Source organism: Lissotriton helveticus, chromosome 5_1 (genome assembly GCF_964261635.1).
Source record: "Lissotriton helveticus chromosome 5_1, aLisHel1.1, whole genome shotgun sequence".
In the NCBI taxonomy this organism is placed as follows: Eukaryota; Metazoa; Chordata; class Amphibia; order Caudata; family Salamandridae; genus Lissotriton; species Lissotriton helveticus.
Genome location: NC_136065.1, coordinates 1,604,290,723 through 1,604,311,225, shown reverse-complemented (window position 1 = coordinate 1,604,311,225; position 20,503 = coordinate 1,604,290,723). Strand labels below are relative to the sequence as shown.

Sequence of the window (20,503 nt, the reverse complement as noted above, 5' to 3'; positions counted from 1 at the left end):
CCCAGATCTCTGTACTGGGGTGAATGTATGACATTGTTCTGCATTCTGTCCATCAACTGTTGTTTTTGCATTTGTCACCCAGAGGGGGATGGGTATGCTCAGATGGGAGTCCCATGCTCTCCACGCCACTGGAGTCAAGCTATCCTGGCTGAAGACGGCTGATATCCAGAAACTGGTCCTAGGATGCTTGATTCCAGTCCAGGAAAGATATGGCTTGGCAGTTCGGGCTGGACTGTTCCCATGAGGCACAGGGTCAAGGCTGATTTGCATAAGGCCATGTCTGAACTGGGGTGGTGTGGAGTGCAAAAATAAATTATGGATTTAGGCCCAGATTTCTGTACTGGGGTGAATGTATGACATTGTTCAGCATTCTGTCCATCAACTGTTGTTTTTGCATTTGTCACCCCGAGTGGATGGGTATGCTCAGACGTGAGTCCCATGCTCTCCACACCATTGGAGTCAAGCTATCCTGGCTGATGACGGCTGATAGCCAGAAACCGGTCCGAGGATGCTTGATTCCAGTCCAGGAAAGACATGGCTTGGCAGTTCGGGCTGGACTGTTCCCATGAGGCACAGGGTCAAGGCTGATTTGCATATGGTGATGTCTGAACTGGGGTGGTGTGGAGTGCAAAAAAACAATGGATTTAGGCCCAGATCTCTGTACTGGGGTGAATGTATGACATTGTTCTGCATTCTGTCCATCAACTGTTGTTTTTGCATTTGTCACCCCGAGTGGGATGGGTATGCTCAGACGTGAGTCCCATGCTCTCCACACCACTGGAGTCAAGCTATCCTGGCTAAAGACGGTTGATAGCCAGAAACCGGTCCTAGGATGCTTGATTCCAGTCCAGGAAAGACATGGCTTGGCAGTGCGGGCTGGACTGTTCCCATGAGGCACAGGGTCAAGGCTGATTTGCATATGGCCATGTCTGAACTGGGATGGTGTGGATTGCAAAAAAATGATGGATTTAGGCCCAGATCTCTGTACTGGGGTGAATGTATGACATTGTTCTGCATTCTGTCCTTCAACGGTTGTTTTTGTATTTGTCACCCCGTGTGGATGGGTATGCTCAGACGTGAGTCCCCATGCTCTCCACACCACTGGAGTCAAGCTATCTTGGCTGATGACGGCTGATAGCCAGAAACCGGTCCTAGGATGCTTGATTCCAGTCCAGGAAAGACATGGCTTGGCAGTTCGAGCTGGACTGTTCCCATGAGGCACAGGGTCAAGGCTGATTTCCACATTGCCATGTCTGAACTGGGGTGGTGTGGAGTGCAAAAAAACGATGGATTTAGGCCCAGATCTCTGTACTGGGGTGAATGTATGACATTGTTCTGCATTCTGTCCATCAACTGTTGTTTTTGCATTTGTCACACCGAGTGGGATGGGTATGCTCAGACGTGAGTCCCATGCTCTCCACACCACTGGAGTCAAGCTATCCTGGCTGAAGACGGTTGATAGCCAGAAACCGGTCCTAGGATGCTTGATTCCAGTCCAGGAAAGACATGGCTTGGCAGTTCGGGCTGGACTGTTCCCATGAGGCACAGGGTCAAGGCTGATTTGCATATGGCCGTGTCTGAACTGGGGTGGTGTGGAGTGCAAAAAAAAGATGGATTTAGGCCCAGATCTCCGTACTGGGGTGAATGTATGACATTGTTCTGCATTCTGTCCATCAACTGTTGTTTTTGCATTTGTCACCCCGAGTGGATGGGTATGCTCAGACGTGAGTCCCATGCTCTCCACACCGCTTGTGTCAAGCTATCCTGGCTGAAGACGGTTGATAGCCAGAAACCGGTCCTAGGATGCTTGATTCCGGTCCAGGAAAGACATGGCTTGGCAGTTCAGGCTGGACTGTTCCCATGAGGCACAGGGTCAAGGCTGATTTGCATATGGCGATGTCTGAACTGGGGTGGTGTGGAGTGCAAAAAAACGATGGATTTAGGCCCAGATCTCTGTACTGGGGTGAATGTATGACATTGTTCTGCATTCTGTCCATCAACTGTTGTTTTTGCATTTGTCACCCCGAGTGGGATGGGTATGCTCAGACGTGAGTCCCATGCTCTCCACACCACTGGAGTCAAGCTATCCTGGCTAAAGACGGTTGATAGCCAGAAACCGGTCCTAGGATGCTTGATTCCAGTCCAGGAAAGACATGGCTTGGCAGTGCGGGCTGGACTGTTCCCATGAGGCACATGGTCAAGGCTGATTTGCATATGGCCATGTCTGAACTGGGGTGGTGTGGAGTGCAAAAAAATGATGGATTTAGGCCCAGATCTCTGTACTGGGGTGAATGTATGACATTGTTCTGCATTCTGTCCTTCAACTGTTGTTTTTGTATTTGTCACCCCGTGTGGATGGGTATGCTCAGACGTGAGTCCCCATGCTCTCCACACCACTAGAGTCAAGCTATCTTGGCTGATGACGGCTGATAGCCAGAAACCGGTCCTAGGATGCTTGATTCCAGTCCAGGAAAGACATGGCTTGGCAGTTCGAGCTGGACTGTTCCCATAAGGCACAGGGTCAAGGCTGATTTCCACATTGCCATGTCTGAAATGGGGTGGTGTGGAGTGCAAAAAAACGATGGATTTAGGCCCAGATCTCTGTACTGGGGTGAATGTATGACATTGTTCTGCATTCTGTCCATCAACTGTTGTTTTTGCATTTGTCACCCCGAGTGGATGGGTATGCTCAGACGTGAGTCCCATGCTCTCCACACCGCTTGTGTCAAGCTATCCTGGCTGAAGACGGTTGATAGCCAGAAACCGGTCCTAGGATGCTTGATTCCGGTCCAGGAAAGACATGGCTTGGCAGTTCGGGCTGGACTGTTCCCATGAGGCACAGGGTCAAGGCTGATTTGCATATGGCCATGTCTGAACTGGGGTGGTGTGGAGTGCAAAAAATACGATGGATTTAGGCCCAGATCTCTGTACTGGGGTGAAGGTATGACATTGTTCTGCATTCTGTCCATCAACTGTTGTTTTTGCATTTGTCAACCCGAGTGGGATGGGTATGCCCAGATGTGAGTCCCATGCTCTCCACACCACTGGAGTCAAGCTATCCTGGCTGAAGACGGCTGATAGCCAGAAACCGGTCCTTGGATGCTTGATTCCGGTCCAGGAAAGACATGGCTTGGCAGTTCGGGCTGGACTGTTCCCATTAGGCACAGGGTCAAGGCTGATTTGTATATGGCCATGTCTGAACTGGGGTGGTGTGGAGTGCAAAAAAACAACTGATTTAGGCCCAGATCTCTGTACTGGGGTGAATGTATGACATTGTTCTGCATTCTGTCCATCAACTGTTGTTTTTGCATTTGTCACCCAGAGGGGGATGGGTATGCTCAGATGGGAGTCCCATGCTCTCCACGCCACTGGAGTCAAGCTATCCTGGCTGAAGACGGCTGATAGCCAGAAACTGGTCCTAGGATGCTTGATTCCAGTCCAGGAAAGACATGGCTTGGCAGTTCGGGCTGGACTGTTCCCATGAGGCACAGGGTCAAGGCTGATTTGCATAAGGCCATGTCTGAACTGGGGTGGTGTGGAGTGCAAAAATAAATGATGGATTTAGGCCCAGATTTCTGTACTGGGGTGAATGTATGACATTGTTCAGCATTCTGTCCATCAACTGTTGTTTTTGCATTTGTCACCCCGAGTGGGATGGGTATGCTCAGACGTGAGTCCCATGCTCTCCACACCACTGGAGTCAAGCTATCCTGGCTGAAGACGGTTGATAGCCAGAAACCGGTCCTAGGATGCTTGATTCCAGTCCAGGAAAGAAATGGCTTGGTAGTTCGGGCTGGACTGTTCCCATGATGCACAGGGTCAACGCTGATTTGCATATGGCCATGTCTGAACTGGGGTGGTGTGGAGTGCAAAAAAACGATGGATTTAGGCCCAGATCTATGTACTGTGGTGAATGTATGACATTGTTCTGCAATCTGTCCATCAACTGTTGTTTTTGCATTTGTCACCCTGAGTGGACGGGTATGCTCAGACGTGAGTCCCATGCTCTCCACACCACTGGAGTCAAGCTATCCTGGCTGATGACGGCTAATAGCCAGAAACCGGTCCTAGGATGCTTGATTCCAGTCCAGGCAAGAAATGGCTTGGCAGTTCGGGCTGGACTGTTCCCATGAGGCACAGGGTCAAGGCTGATTTGCACATGGCCATGTCTGAACTGGGGTGCTGTGAGGTGCAAAAAAATTATGGATTTAGGCCCAGATCTCTGTACTGGGGTGAATGTATGACATTCTTCTGCATTCTGTCCATCAACTGTTGTTTTTGCATTCATCACCCCGAGTCGGATTGGTAGGCTCAGACGTGAGTCCCATGCTCTCCACACCACTGGAGTTAAGCTATCCTGGCTGAAGACGGCTGATAGCCAGAAACGGGTCCTAGGATGCTTGACTCCGGTCTAGGAAAGACATGGCTTGGCAGTTCGGGCTGGACTGTTCCCATGAGGCACAGGGTCAAGGCTGATTTGCATATGGCCATGTCTGAACTGGGGTGGTGTGGAGTACAAAAAAATGATGGATTTAGGCCCAGATCTCTGTACTGGGGTGAATGTATGACATTTTTCTGCATTCTGTCCTTCAACTGTTGTTTTTGCATTTGTCACCCCGTGTGGATGGGTATGCTCAGACGTGAGTCCCCATGCTCTCCACACCACTGGAGTCAAGCTATCTTGGCTGATAGCCAGAAACCGGTCCTAGGATGCTTGATTCCAGTCCAGGAAAGACATGGCTTGGCAGTTCGAGCTGGACTGTTCCCATGAGGCACAGGGTCAAGGCTGATTTCCACATTGCCATGTCTGAACTGTGGTGCTGTGAGGTGCAAAAAAGTGATGGACTTAGGCCCAAATCTCTGTACTGGGGTGAATGTATGACATTGTTCTGCATTCTGTCCATCAACTGTTGTTTTTGCATTTGTCACCCCGAGTCGGATTGGTATGCTCAGACGTGAGTCCCATGCTCTCCACACCACTGGAATTATGCTATCCTGGCTGAAGACGGCTGATAGTCAGAAACCGGTCCTAGGATGCTTGATTCCGGTCCAGGAAAGACAAGGCTTGGCAGTTCGGGCTGGACTGTTCCCATGAGGCTCAGGGTCAAGGCTGATTTGCATATGGCCATGTCTGAACTGGGGTGGTGTGGAGTGCAAAAAAACGATAGATTTAGGCCCAGATCTCTGTACTGGGCTGAATGTATGACATTGTTCTGCATTCTGTCCATCAACTGTTGTTTTTGCATTTGTCACCCCGAGTGGGATGGGTATGCTCAGACGTGAGTCCCATGCTCTCCACACCACTGGAGTCAAGCTATCCTGGCTGAAGACGGTTGATAGCCAGAAACCGGTCCTAGGATGCTTGATTCCAGTCCAGGAAAGACATGGCTTGGCAGTTCGGGCTGGACTGTTCCCATGAGGCACAGGGTCAAGGCTGATTTGCATATGGTGATGTCTGAACTGCGGTGGTGTGGAGTGCAAAAAAACAATGGATTTAGGCCCAGATCTCTGTTCTGGGGTGAATGTATGACATTGTTCTGCATTCTGTCCATCAACTGTTGTTTTTGCATTTGTCACCCCGAGTGGATGGGTATGCTCAGACGTGAGTCCCATGCTCTCCACACCATTGGAGTCAAGCTATCCTGGCTGATGACGGCTGATAGCCAGAAACAGGTCCGAGGATGCTTGATTCCAGTCCAGGAAAGACATGGCTTGGCAGTGCGGGCTGGACTGTTCCCATGAGGCACAGAGTCAAGGCTGATTTGCACATGGCCATGTCTGAACTGGGTAGCTGTGAGGTGCAAACAAATGATGGATTTAGGCCCAGATCTCTGTACTGGGGTGAATATATGACATTGTTCTGCATTCTGTCCATCAACTGTTGTTTTTGCATTTGTCACCCCGAGTCGGATTGGTATGCTCAAACGTGAGTCCCATGCTCTCCACACCACTGGAGTCAAGCTATCCTGGCTGATGACGGCTGATAGCCAGAAATGGGTCCTAGGATGCTTGATTCCAGTCCAGGAAAGACATGGCTTGGCAGTTCGGGCTGGACTGTTCCCATGAGGCACAGTGTCAAGGCTGATTTGCATATGGCGATGTCTGAACTGGGGTGGTGTGGAGTGCAAAAAAACGATGGATTTAGGCCCAGATCTCTGTACTGGGGTGAATGTATGACATTGTTCTGCATTCTGTCCATCAACTGTTGTTTTTGCATTTGTCACCCCGAGTCGGATGGGTATTCTCAGACGTGAGTCCCATGCTCTCCACACCACTGGAGTTAAGCTATCCTGGCTGAAGACGGCTGATAGCCAGAAACCGGTCCTAGGATGCTTGATTCCGGTCCAGGAAAGACATGGCTTGGCAGTTCAGGCTGGACTGTTCCCATGAGGCACAGGGTCAAGGCTGATTTGCATATGGCCATGTCTGAACTGGGGTGGTGTGGAGTGCATAAAAATGATGGATTTAGGCCCAGATCTCTGTACTGGGGTGAATGTATGACATTGTTCTGCATTCTGTCCATCAACTGTTGTTTTTGCATTTGTCACCCCGAGTGGGATGGGCATGCTCAGACGTGAGTCCCATGCTCTCCACACCACTGGAGTAAAGCTATCCGGGCCGAAGACCGCAGATAGCCAGAAACCGGTCATAGGATGCTTGATTCCGGTCCAGGAAAGACATGGCTTGGCAGTTCGGGCTGGACTGTTCCCATGAGGCACAGGGTCAGGCTGATTTGCATATGGCCATGTCTGAACTGAGGTGGTGTGGAGTGCAAAACAACGATGGATTTAGGCCCAGATCTCTGTACTGGGGTGAATGTATGACATTGTTCTGCATTCTGTTCATCAACTGTTGTTTTTGCACTGAGAAAATGACGTCATCCCCGTAGAGGCTAATGAGATGGTGATCTAACCCGAACAGTATACCTTGCACCAAGGTGTTGTCTCGAAGCCGTTGAGCGAGGAGCTCCATATAAAGGGTGATTGGCAAAGGGGAGAGGGGGCAACCCTGCCTCGTCCCCTGCCCCACTGCTAAGCCATCCGAGAGCAAGCCATTAACCCAGAGAGCCGCTGTCAGAGAGCTATAGATGCTCAGTACCCACTTTCGAACCCGGGGTCCCAACCCAAAACGCTCGAGAGTAGCGAATAGATATGGCCAGTGCACAAGGTAAAAAGCCTTTTCGGCGTTGACTGCTAGCAATAGGGCTTTTTCTTTGGACTGTTGCACCCTATCAATTAAGTGGCAGATACATTTGGTATTGTCCCCACATTGCCACCCTGGAATGAAGCCCGACTGATCCGGGTCAACCAAACCCGGCATTCGAGAGTTCAGCATGTATACCAAAATGCTAGAGAATAACTTTGCGTCAACGTTCAGCAGGGAAATCGGAAGGTAAGAACTACAAAGCTCTGAGTCTTTCCCCGGTTTGGGATGACCGAGATAGAAGACTGTAACATGGAGGCTGTAAGGAACCTCGTATCAGCAAAGGAGTTAAACAAATGGGTGAGTAACGGGGCTAGTTCGGCGCAAATATTTTATAAAAAGGAGCTCTAAAGCCATCCGGGCCTGGTGCTTTCAGGACCATCAACCGGGCAATAGCAGAGATCACCTCTTCAATACGAAAAGGGGATTCCAGGGCCTCGGCCTCGAACATACTCACTGGGATCGGACAGCATGGAAGAGTCCGCAGTATAGAGATTTTGGTAAAAAGAACGGCGTGCAGCCAGTATACCGGCATCGTCCTTAATCGCCTGTCCACCCTCGCAGTGTTTTTATAGCCTGCGCATCTCGCTGCCTTCGCAGGCAATGAGCCAGCATACGGCCTTCTTTATTAGAGCCTGCGTAGTATTTGTGCTTCAATCAGACCCCCGCATGTTCAGCCCGATCGAGATCGAGACGTCGAAGCTGGAGTCGCTATTTTTCCAACTGCCGCCAGTTTCTGGGAGCACCAGTGAATAGCTTCCACTTCTCTAACGGTTGCTTCGAGTTCCGCGTGCTTGGACTGCCTGATCTTGTTCTCGTAGGCCGCCTTAGCAATGAGGGCCCCTCTCGCAACCATTTTAAGTGCTTCCCACACTGAGGATAGCAGCGTAGAGTTCACATCGTTAGTCACTAAGTAGTTGGTCAGGCAACGCCTAATGTTGTTCACCACAGCCGGGGACCGGAGTAGTGAGTCTTGCAAACGCCAGTGTGAAGTGGAGGAAGACCGCGCAGAGGGAAAGCACATAGTCAGAGTAATGTGTACATTTAAAAGTTGTGCTGCAACAGAGGGCTGCTTTTAAAATGACCTCAGGCTCTCTAGGTGCACACATGCAAGTGCAGAAAGGGCTGCTGGCCTCTAAACTGCCATGCCCTATTTTATACTAGGGCCTTATAGGTAGTTTTAGTCCACATTCCCCTATTATGCACTAGGGACTTATAGGGTAGGTCATGCCAATTATAAGTGTGTCTAAATATATAGTGTACCCTCATGTATATGTGTGTCTTCACTGTGTTTTCAACATAGCACTGGCCCTGGTTAAACAGAGCCCAGCGAAAGTCAGAGTCAGGTACCAAAAGTACCAGTCAACAAATGGCACGCATGATGACTTTGCAACAGTTAGGATTCATGGTTATTTTTTAAAATTAATATTTGGCTTCACTGTTACCATTCACGCTGCTATATAGTGGGTTTACCCTTTTAATTTCGCTACAATATTAAGTGCAGAATTTAATTTTCGTTCTGCTTGTGCACCCTTCTTAATTTTACTGTTTTATAACAATATGTAACCTGTGGGGTGTATGCTAATGAAATGTAAGTACAAAATGCATCTGATATAAGTTAAGGTTGGACATTCCTTTTATTCCACTGGGCTTTTCCCCGCAGTGTTAATATTCACACATCTGGGGTTGGATAAATGCATTTTAGTGCAGATATCTACATCACCACACTAAGATGCATTAGTCATGCATTAAAGCACCAGTATTACCTATTACCATGATGAGCTCAAGGCGGCCTGGCTGCATTTCACCAAAGTAGACAGTGGGGTCTTTAACTGGTAGTGCTGAACTGCTGGGTGGTATACCTTTCAGTTCTGGGCTGCTGCAGAGCCTCTCTTTCAAATTCTGTCACACTTGACCCGTGCCTGTCTAGAAGGACAGGAGGTTAGTGATCTTTTATTTTAGGAGTTTTGCAGCATTCAAGAATCTTTTTAGAGCTTATCATTGCTCAAAGGGTGTAATTTCTAATATTTGTCTGTTTCCATTTCCTTCTTTGCTTTGTTTTACTTGCGACCACACAAAGTGCCACGCTTTTAATTGTTTAATGTCACTCATAAGTATACAGAAATCATGGAAATGTCGCACATGTGCAATCTAAATCTTGGCAGCTATGAGTATTATTACACAATGCATTGATTTTCACCTCCCAATGCACAATCTGCTTATATATCTTTAGTTTTAATGGGATTACCACCTTTGGAACTATGTAGTGTTGTCTCTATTCCAGAGTTATTGTCTGTGAAACTTCATTTTCAATATTGTGTGTCCATTGCTCTCCATGACAGATCATTTTCATACCATTAGAATACAACTTTTGACTACATATTTTTTGGTGTTATGGTTCTATCTTGAAGTAATTAATCAATTCCTTGTCATTCATCCCCAATCTCTTCTTTGTGAAGTTTATTTCGATCTTAAGACAGTAAGCTAAGTAAAGAGAGGCTATTTGCCACTTTTTATGTATAAAACCTTCAACTTTTCAATAGATTTAACATGGATTATATATTTACATCCAGCTTTTAAATAAAGTTTACTTCACATTAACCTTTTGGTATATTGTCTGTGGAAATATTTCTATATTGCCACACTCACATTTCTTTTTTTTTAAGCATTTAAAATTGTCATGTTTTGTTGCATGTTTCTCTTGTAGATAACTTAGAAGACAGCCCATCAAAAACTACTCCTGCATCCATGGTAGGTATTGTCTTTCTACTGTCAATTATTAATTACTGATAGTAGATTTCAAACCGTCGACTATACCACCTACGAATAAGATAGAATGCTCTCCTTGATGAGTAATGATAATCCAGAGTAATATGATCGTCTTATCCTCAACTGTAAATGTACGTGGTACACAACTGTGGGATGAGGGAAGGAGGTGGCAACAGTTGTATACTTTCCTGTGTAACTTTACACATGACGTCAGTGTGGATTTAAGGAATTCATTTTTGGTCCAAGAGACCAGGAACAAACAAAGAGGAAATTAAGAACCATTAAGAAGATAGAGCAGCCAATATAATTCACAAATGGTGACAGTTAAAAAGGTGATGAGCCCAATTCTATATGGGTATATATTGAATAAAATTTGTTTATACTAACAGACACAGACGTGAAGCCAGTTTGATTGCTTCTTCCGTGGCAAGGAAGCACTTTAGAATGGACTACAATATAAGTGAAGGCCCTGTAGGTATTCTGATATTGAGTACAAATATGCATCTCACCACTGTCCTATATTTTAACTACCAGAAAAGAGGACAGGTATGGGTTAGGTGCTTATAATAAGGTGTTAGGACTGACATACTTGGCATGGGTTACCCTTTCTTTTTGCCTCTAAATTCTCTATTTTTGATGGTGTGATGGACTTCATTTTTGCTGGTGTATGTACTCTGGATATTTTACCACTGGTAGTCCGTGCTAAAGTGCAAGTGCCCCCTGTGTAAATTGTTATCTTGATTGGTTATCCATGATTGGCATATTTGATTTAATTTCAGGAGGTTCAAGATGATCTGTGTTGACCTAACCCTTAGCACAGCAAATGCTTAATGTTCTATCTTTTCATTTTTTATTTTAACGTTTTATCTTTATGTAAGTAAGTACTCAACTTGAAATTTTGTATTTCGAAACAAAGCAGTTGCATATATTCACATATTTACTCATATGTAACAAGCAAACATTTTTGGCAATAATCATTGATAATTTTAACATTTTCATGACTGATTAGATTGCAATTTTTCCATATTTATACAAAAAACAACCATATTAATCACAATCCATCAATTAGAGTTGATTTCATGTTGATTGGCCCAATGCATTTCGAGACCAATGGTCTCTTCTTCAGGGGACACTGTGACTGAAAAATTAAATGAAAAATAGTGTAAATGCCTTTGTAATTTGTTGCTAGTGAAATCTTAAATTAGATGATAATCTACAAGGCCTTTCGAATCTCAAGGGGTCATGTGTAGTCATACGTGTTACTGTCATACGTGCACATTCATGCTTTTAACGTGTGTTTTTGTCACCAAGATGAAGTTGCCCACGATTAAATGTCAGAAGAACTATAAGCCCGAGACGGTGAATATATGAATGTTTTAAATGATTTACCACGTGGTGGGCTTGTACTTGCAGGGGAGAAGCAACTGTGGTAGTAGGAGGGATCTGTAATGAAATAGAGTACGCTGGAATCTATCTGGGGTAATGAAGATAATCAGCTTGCAGATACGGGGAGATTACATGAAACGTACCTGTGATATATGAAAGCTTTAACATGGATTCTTGAAAAAACGGGATGAAAAATCTAAGGGGAAACAGAATGTTGCATTACTGAAAGATCGCTGGAAGAAGTCGGAGGTACTGAGAGCCTCATTACAAGATAAAACAAGAAAAACGGCCGGTTCTTACCTCGACTGGGAGAACGCATTCGAAATCTAGTCCGTGTGCCTCTATGCTAGTTGATAACTGAATGGCGTCTCGCGTTTCGGTATGGACGATATACGCTTGCTGTGGGGACGGTAATAGAGATAAAAATGAGACTGTCTAGAATGGTTACGAACGCCATCTTAGATTGCCTGAAGGCATCAGTGCTGAGGATAGCGTGCTCAATAAAGTTATTGTTGAAATAACTAAGTTGCAAAAGGTAAACAGAAGATTATATTAAAGCCTATGGACGGCGCGTGAAAGACAAGGAAAGATGATCCACGGTGCGACTGTGGATTCTCAAAGGGTGAAAGGTGAATGAATATAAACATGCTGAGGACTGACCCTATTGCTGAAGTAAAATATAGCGAAGGAATGGAAACATAGTAGTGAAGAGGAGGAAATAAAGTGGGATGTCATATATTCACATTTATGACTCTGTGCTTAATAAATGAGGTTCTATCTGATATGTACCTTGGTGATATCATGTGTGGACGATGCTTGGAGGTGTGTGGAAAACATGGTTGTTTGTAGAAGAGTAAGTTAGCTTACTCTGCGTTAATTTTCATAGTGTGGAGAAACCAAGTTACTGTTACAGGAAACAGCTTAAATCCATTTTATCATTGAGTCCCTGAGGTTCCATTGTTTGGAATTTCTTAATGAGTAGAGCTTCTCTTTGGGACAAAAACTGGCTGGCATTCCTTCCCTCTTGATTGATGATTTTTTCAATTACTGTAAATCTTACTTGGGCAATATTGTGTTGATCCTTGAGCAAATGTACTACCAGATTGGAGTTGGTGTTTTTGTTTCGAATCATGCTTTTATGTTCCCCTACTCTTATTTTAATTTTTCTTTCGGTTTTCCATATGTAAAGGGGTCCACATGAGCATTTTATGCTATAAATGACGTATGTTGTATTACAGTCAGCAGTGAATCGTAACATTATTTTTTCTCCAGTTCTATGATGCATTATGTGATCTAGTTGTATTACGTTATTGCAATGAGTGCAATTATTGCATTTTCTCATGCCCTTGTGCTGAGTTGCATCTTTTTCTTTCGATGGTGACAACATTTCTTTTAAATTGTGGCTTCTGGTGTACGCGAATATGGGTTTTTCCATAAAGATTTGGTTGAAATCTTTATCTTTATGAAGTAGTTCCCATCTTTTGGTGATTATTTTTTTGATACTTAATGATCTTGTTGAAAATTTAGATATGAAAAAAAATCGGTTTTAAACTGTTGTTTTGGATTTAGATTGGAGTAAGTCTTAACGATCAATCTTTGCTGCACGAGTAATTGCATTGTTGATGCATTCTTCCGGGTAACCTCTTTGTGCAAATCTTGTGTGTAGGTGTTTAAGGTCTCGTTGGTATGCGTCGGTTGTAGAGGCTATTTATCGATGATATTTTCATCATCTGGTCAAGCACTAAAGCAGCCTTAGAGAAAAACATCGGAATCTTAAACCACCAAAATGACAGAATTAAATTCACTCATGTAATTGATAAAAGTGAATTATAATTTTTAGATATGAAAATTGAAAAAACAGACCAAGGAATCGCAACATCAACATTCATTAAATCTACAGATGATCGTAATAACACTTTAATGTACAACAACTTCCACTCTCCTTTACTTATCAATAATGTTCTGTTCTCACAAATACTACGCAGCAAAAGAATAGCCTCTACAACCAAAGCATACCAACGAGACCGTAAAGGCCTACACACAAGATTTGCACAAAGAGGTTACCCGGAAGAATGCATCAACAATGCAATTACTCGTGCAGCAAAGATTGATCGTAAAGACTTACTCCAATCTAGATCAAAAACAACAGTTCAAAACCGATTTGTTTTCATATCTAAATTTTCAACAAGATCATCAAGTATCAAAAAAATAATCACCAAAAGATGGGAACTACTTCAAAAAGACAAAGATTTCAACCAAATCTTTATGGTAAAACCCATATTCGTGTACACTCGCAAACGGGAAGGGGTACTCCGGGGACTGCTTCCCCTTTGTGAATGGATGTGTAAATATTTTTTAGGAGCAGGCAGTGGTCCCAGCATAACTGATGCATCGCCTCCGCAGGGACTCTGGAACTCATGAGTTGGAGTGTGTGATGCTCCACAATCAAAAGTTTGAAATAGAGCAAAAACAACAAGAGAAAGAGAAACTGTTGCACTGTCAGAAAATAAATTGTTGTTGGTTCATGAATTAAGTGTGAAGGAGCTGGACATCAAGCCCAAGCAGGTAGAGTCCAGTTCAAATGATGGCACCGTACAGCCAGTGCAGTCTGGGTAAAAGGTGCGCATTCCAAAGGATCTGGTAAAAGGTAACAGGATTGGCAATGGCATACATGCTTCTTTGTGGGGTAAGTGGCAGCACTCCATATGAATGAGGTCCATAACACCCATTGGGGTGGGGGTCTTTGGAATTGCTTTGAGATGGAAGGTAGGGATACTTTGACAGCCCTGGGGGAAATACAGAACCTCATTTACACTATCACAAAGGACACCTTAATCACCCGGTATGATTTAACCCCAGAGCAATATAAGGCAAATTTGAGATCTTTAAAGAAACTGATTCTCATATTGGAATGCGTAACTCTTTTTTGCAGAGCACAGGATGGTTGGATAAAAGGCAGCCAGGTAAATGACTATCAGGGAATGTATAATTTAATTGTTTGGGAGCACTTGTATAGTCTTTGTTTGCCAGAGCTGCGCTAGCATCTGATTGATAGCAAGCTGACTAACCCAAGGAAGCTTTCTCAGGTGACGGACTGCTGGACGAGTACCAGGGTCCACAAGGGGTATGTGGAAGACTCTACCAAGGGTGGTCAGTTTCCCCAGCAGAAGAGTTTGGGGGCAGGGATAAACAGAGGGAGTTCTCTAAAGGGCTCCAATCTAGTTCCCAGGGTACGGATTACCATCTTCCAGGTGAGAAAAAGCCATGGATCTCTACAGGTAAGCCTGCAGAGAGGGGTACCTACAAGTGTTTTGCATGTGGTCATGAGGGACACATGAGGGGGGACACCAAGTGGACACCGGCACCCACTGGTGCACAGTCATGGGAGTTGGCATGTATAGTACTTGGGGAGGAGTTGGTTCCAGGACAAGTGTGGGAGCCTACTGAGATGAGCCTTATCTCACTAGGGGACAGTGATATCATCCAGAAAACCCTACTGTCTGAGAACATTATATAGTACAGGCAGTGGATGGCCATCAATGGGCAGAAGGTGGAGGCTCTGAGACACAGCAGCCAGTGTTACAATGGTACGTTGTCACCTTGTGTCTGAAGAGAAGGTGGTCCCCAATGTGTTTTGCCAGGTAGTTGCTGTGTATAATTAATTCTGAGCACCAGTACAAGGTGGCACAGGTTCAATTTGAGTGGTGGGGGGGAATCTCATGCCCCTTGAGGGTTGCTGTGAGTCCAACCACGCCTGTTGACTGTCTGCTAGGGAATGACCTGGAGGACTCCCCATGGTGTCGGGAGGAATGCCAGGCACACTTGCAGATGTTGGTTTTGCCTCAATGGGCGTGTGTGACCACTCACTCAATGGCACCCAGTAAGGGTGATCAAGAGAACCTGGAGCCTGAAAGAGTGGCCCAGGTAACTGCCAGTAAGAGGAGAGGCAGGGGACAAAAGAAACCAGACCCAGAAGTCCCCATTGCCTGTGAGGAGGCTGACCCTAAGGGGGATGCCCCAGAGTCTACAGGAGAGCAAGTGGCCGAATTGGGGAATGGGCCTGAGATGACCAATTGGCAGCGAGAAAGGCGTCCCACCAGGGAGGAATGCTACATTGGGCTGCAGGAATGCCCTTCTCTTGTGGGGTTGGGGCAGCAGTCTGGGTCACATTGGATCCACTGGGAGAATGGTCTCCTGTATAGTGAGCCTAAGGTTGCTGATTTTACGGCAGCCCATGTGCTGATGGTACTCCAGTGCTTCAGTGCACCCTATTGGGTCTGGTTCTTAATGTGCTTTCAGCAGGACATTTGGGTCAGGACAAGACCATGAAAGACCCATTGTAGGTCCTGCCAAACAGGTAAGAGTGGTAGGGGATGTAAGGCTTCTCGTGGAACTTTCCATGTGGTCAGAAAACCTTTTGAGTGGGTGGGAATTGAAAATATGGGGCCTCTGTATCCCAAAAACAGCCATGGACAACAGGTTTATCGTGGACTTCCTGGACTTGCCACCCAGTACCCGGAGACTATACCACTGAGAACGGTGACAGCATCAGTGGGGGGCTGGGCACTGAGGAGAATCTTTTCCCATGAGAGTTTCCACAAGAAAGTGATATCCGACCGAGAAACCAACTTCATATCCAAGTGTATTAGGTTCCTGTGGGAGGAGTGTGGTGTATCTACAAGTTCACCACTCCTTACCAGCCCCAAAGTAATGGGTTGGTTGAGAGGTTCAACCAGACCCTGAACGGCGTGATTGGGGGTCTGTCAGACCCCATGAGGCATAAGTGGGACATCCTCTTGTCATGCCTTCTCTTTACTTATTGGAAGGTACCACAGAAGTCACTGGTTTCAGCCACTTTAAGCTGCTTCATGGGCACCCTCTGAGAAGACCTCTTAGTCTTGTGAAAGAAGGCTGAAAGAAGGGTCCCAGTAATCCGCCAGGATGCTTTAAGCTATATGCTGGCCTTTATAAACCAGACTGAGCTTCAATATTTATTTATTTATTTATTTATTTTTGCAATTTTTAAAGCGCACAAATACCCATACGGGTGTCTCGGCGCTGGTGATCTCAGAGCTCACTAAAGTATGACGGGGGAGTTAGGAGGAGGAGAAGAGCCATGTTTTAAGGTTTTTCCGAAATGTAAGAAGCGTGGGTGCGGATTTGATATGGAGTGGGAGGGTGTTCCACAGTTTGGCTGTGGCTGTCGTGAAGCATCTGTCTCCCCAGGTGGCCTTTCTTGTCCGAGGGACGTTCAGCAAGAAGGCTGCCGAGGATCGTAAAGTTCTGCGTTGCTCCGCAGGGCGGAGTGCTTCTTTTAGAAACCGTGGTCCAGGGTTATTCAAGGTCTTATAGGCTATACACAGAGCCTTAAATTTGATTCGACTCCTGATTGGGAGCCAATGGAGTTTTTTGATGTGGTGGGAGATGGATGTGAATTTAGGAATGGACAGTAAGGTTCTGGCTGCCGCGTTTTGCACGGTCTGTAGTTTGTTAAGAACTCCTTCCTGGGCATTCAAAAGAAGTGAGTTACAGTAGTCTGTTCTTGAAAAGACTAAAGTACTGATAAGAGTTTTGCCGGCTGACTGTGGTAAGTAAGGGAGCAGTTTCTTGATTTTTTTGAGGGTGTAAAAAGCGGATGATACGATGGCATTGGCGTGGTGGTGGAAGGTCAACTTATTGTCAAAGGTGACTCCTAAGTTGCGGACCTTTACCACTGGTTGGGGGGGGGAGCCCAACTCAACTGGCCACCACTGCGGGGACCATGATGGCTGTAAGCTCCCGAACGTCATCACCTCCGTTTTGTCGGAGTTGAGTTTGAGGCAGTTTGATGACATCCAGGAGCTTATCGCCCTCATTCCCTCCTGAAAGTTGGCTGCAACACTGGCTCCGTTGTTGTACACCGATAGTACTAGTTGTGTGTCATCGGCGTATGTGGTAAGGGCAATTCCATAAGATTTTATCACCCTCGCTAAGTCCGAAACATAGATATTGAAAAGCGTCGGACTTAGCGAGGAACCCTGAGGGACGCCGCAGGGAAGTGAAAAGGTCTGGGAAGTGAAATTGCCCATCTTGATAGTCTGGGGGCGGTTGGCGAGAAATGATACAATCAGATCTTTAGCTGTACCTCCTATTCCCATGGCTGAGACACGGTCGATCAGAGTGACATGATCGACCGTGTCAAATGCAGCGGAGAGATCTAGGAGTATCAGGATAGCCGCTCCGCCTTTATCCATGGTTGTTCTAATTTCGTCTGCGGCTTTCAGGAGTGCTGTTTCCGTCCCGTGCCCTTGTCTAAACCCGAACTGGGTATCATCAAGCAAGTTGTTGTCATTGATGAATTTCGAAAGTTGGATGTTCATGGACTTTTCGAAGATCTTTGCTGGGAATGGGAGACAAGCGATAGGCCTATAGCTTGCGGGGATGAGAGGATCCAGAGTAGGTTTTTTCAGCAGTGGCTTAATGATAGCCTCCTTCCAGACTGTGGGGTAAATGCCTGTTAAGAACATGGCGTTGCTCAGTTGAACCTGGAATTAAGCCAGGAAGATATGAAACACTGGTATCACTAGAATGCCACTCTGTCTGAGTTTCATCCTGGCCAGACAGTGTGGGACATGGCCCCAGCAGCGCTGTGTCCTCTCCAGATCAAGTTGACTAGGCCTTTTGAGGTGTTGGAGCACAAGAGGGATGTCACCTATCTATGAATTTGTGGGCTCCATGGAACTAATTAAGGGTGCCAAATGTGAACCGCCTCAAGTCTCACTTTGAGAGGTCTGGAGAGAACATGCTCTTGGCAACAGGTGATGGGTGGTGAGGAGATTGAGCCTCTTTCTGACATCCTTTATGCCAAGGAGCAAGATGGGTCAGTAGAAGGTGTGAACCTCTCCTGCCCTGACACCTGAACAGCAGAATGACTATTGCCAGTTGCTGGGTCAGTTTGCCACTCTGTTTTGCCTAATCCCACTAGTCATACATTGTTGTACCCACGATGTGGACACGGGATAGTCCACCTGTGAAGCATGACATTTACAGGTTGACTGCCAGTATCATGGAAGATTTTTCCAAGATGTTGGCGTTTAAGGGTGATCGAGCCCTCCAACAGTCCATGGGCCAGCCCAGTGGTCTTGGTTCCGAAGGCTGCTGCACATGGTGCCACACACCTGGTACAGTTCTGTGTGGGCTACTGTGGGCTCAACACCATCGCTAAGACTGATGCACACCCCATTCCCGAGCTGATAAGCTCATAGATCGGCTGGGAGCTGCCAAGTCCCTTAGTACGTTTGATTTAAGACCTAGACTGAGGTGAGAGCCTTTATAGGTCTCAATGATTATCACTGATTATTACAGGAGATATATTAAGGACTTTGGCACCATTGTTGCCCTCCTAACTGAGCTGGCTCCTAGGAAGCAGCCAAAGAAAGTGATATGTACTGATGCCTGACAAAATGCTGGTGATGCCCTGAAGGCAGCCATGTGAATGGCACCCATGCTCAGGGCACCTGCCTTCTCCCAATAATTATTTGTGCAGACAGATGCTACAGAGCATGGTGCAGGGTGGGTACTCTCACAGCTGGAGGATGTGTGCCTGGACCAACCTTTAGCCTTCATTAGCAAGGGATTACTTCCCCAAGAACAGAGGTGGAGAGGAATTGAGCAAGAAGGCTTTACTGTGGTCCGGGCATTGAGGAAGCTAAGACCCTACTTGTTTGGGACTTACTTCCAGATTTAGAAAGACCACAGGCCATCAGATGGTTTATGCCAATGAAGGGTGAGAAGCCAACACAGTTGAGGTGGTCCATTTCCCTACAGGGGATGAACTTTACAGTGGAACAACGGACCTGGCACAGAACCCACACATGCTGATGGTCTGCCTACATTCTTCCACCTCAGTGATAACTCTCAGGAGGTTGGGACGTTCTCCTTACTTTCATCTGGAAGGAGCACATGTTAGACATGGCAACCTAGGCGTGGTTTTCCCCGTCTTTCTGTCCCTGCCGCCTGTATTTTTGATGGTGTGCTCCCTGTGTAATTGTGATTCTGGTTATCCATGATTGGTATGTTTGATTTACTGGAACATCCTTGGTAAAATGCATTATGTGTGTCCAGGGCATGCAAATCAAATGCTACTAGTGCGCCTGCAGCACTGAATGTGCCATCCACATGAATTGTCCTGTAAACTTGTCTCTGGCCTGCCATTGCATTGCCTGTGAGTGCAGTTTTAAACTGCCATGTTGACCTGGCAAGTATACCCACTTGCTAGGCCATACCTTTCCCTTTTCCTACATATAGAGCAACCCCAACGTAGGACTAAGGTGCCCCCATTGGCAGCGTGCTGTATATGTGAAAGGTAGGACATATGCTGGTGTTTTACATGTCCTGATAGTGAAAATACTGCCAATTTTGTTTTTCACTATTGCTAGGCCTGTCTCTCCCATAGATTATCATAGGATCTGCCTTGTAACATTTTACAAGTTTAACTTTCAATTGAGAAGAGATGGAGATTTGGAGTTTGGGCTCCCTGGAGCTCAGAATTTTAAAATACATCTTTTAGTCAACGTTTTTTTTTATATTGTGTGTTTGAAAATTGCACTTTTTGAAAGTGGCTATTTTCTTGTTTAACCATCCTGTGGAATCCACGCCTGGTTTAGACTGACGGGGATGTTTGTGCATTCATTATAGACAGTCACACAACAGGAACTGAGGTGTGTCCTGCATATCCAGATGAGCCATCACTAGACTGATGGGTTTTCCTGGGCAAGACTGGTGGGAGAACTTGTCATTAACACCTGAGAAGGGCTGTACCCATCCTCTCACAATGCTGTCTCCACCCTTCTGAAGTGTGTCTGGAGCCAGGGCTGGGCAGGGCAAGAATTTGTGAGCAACAAAGGCTTTCTTTGAAGTTTCAAAGGCAAAATGGGTGTAATTATTGGACATAAAACCTGAGATTTTTAGAACACTTCTGGATCGAGAAGATCCTTTTGTTAGAAATGGGGATCTATAGTTGACAAAGGTATGTCCAAGGAAAGACCCTTCCTTCTAGTCAGGGTAAGGGGATTATATACTTTAGATAACCCCTGCTCACCCCCTTAGTAGCTTGAAACTAGCAGACAGGCTTATCCCAAAGACTATGGGTAAAGTATTTGCACCC

At 45.9% G+C, this 20,503-nt stretch overlaps 1 protein-coding gene across 1 annotated transcript in view; it reads left to right on the top strand.

Annotated features, from left to right (window-relative positions):
* The window catches only part of LOC144755649 (cytosolic phospholipase A2 gamma-like), a 649,811-nt gene that overhangs the window by 117,240 nt on the left and 512,068 nt on the right, over window positions 1–20,503 (top strand). Inside the window, exon 2 of the mRNA XM_078644799.1 lies at window positions 9,911–9,954. Coding sequence (XP_078500925.1) covers window positions 9,952–9,954 — 3 coding nt within the window. The 5' untranslated portion in view covers window positions 9,911–9,951. The remainder of the gene's footprint in view (window positions 1–9,910; window positions 9,955–20,503) is intronic.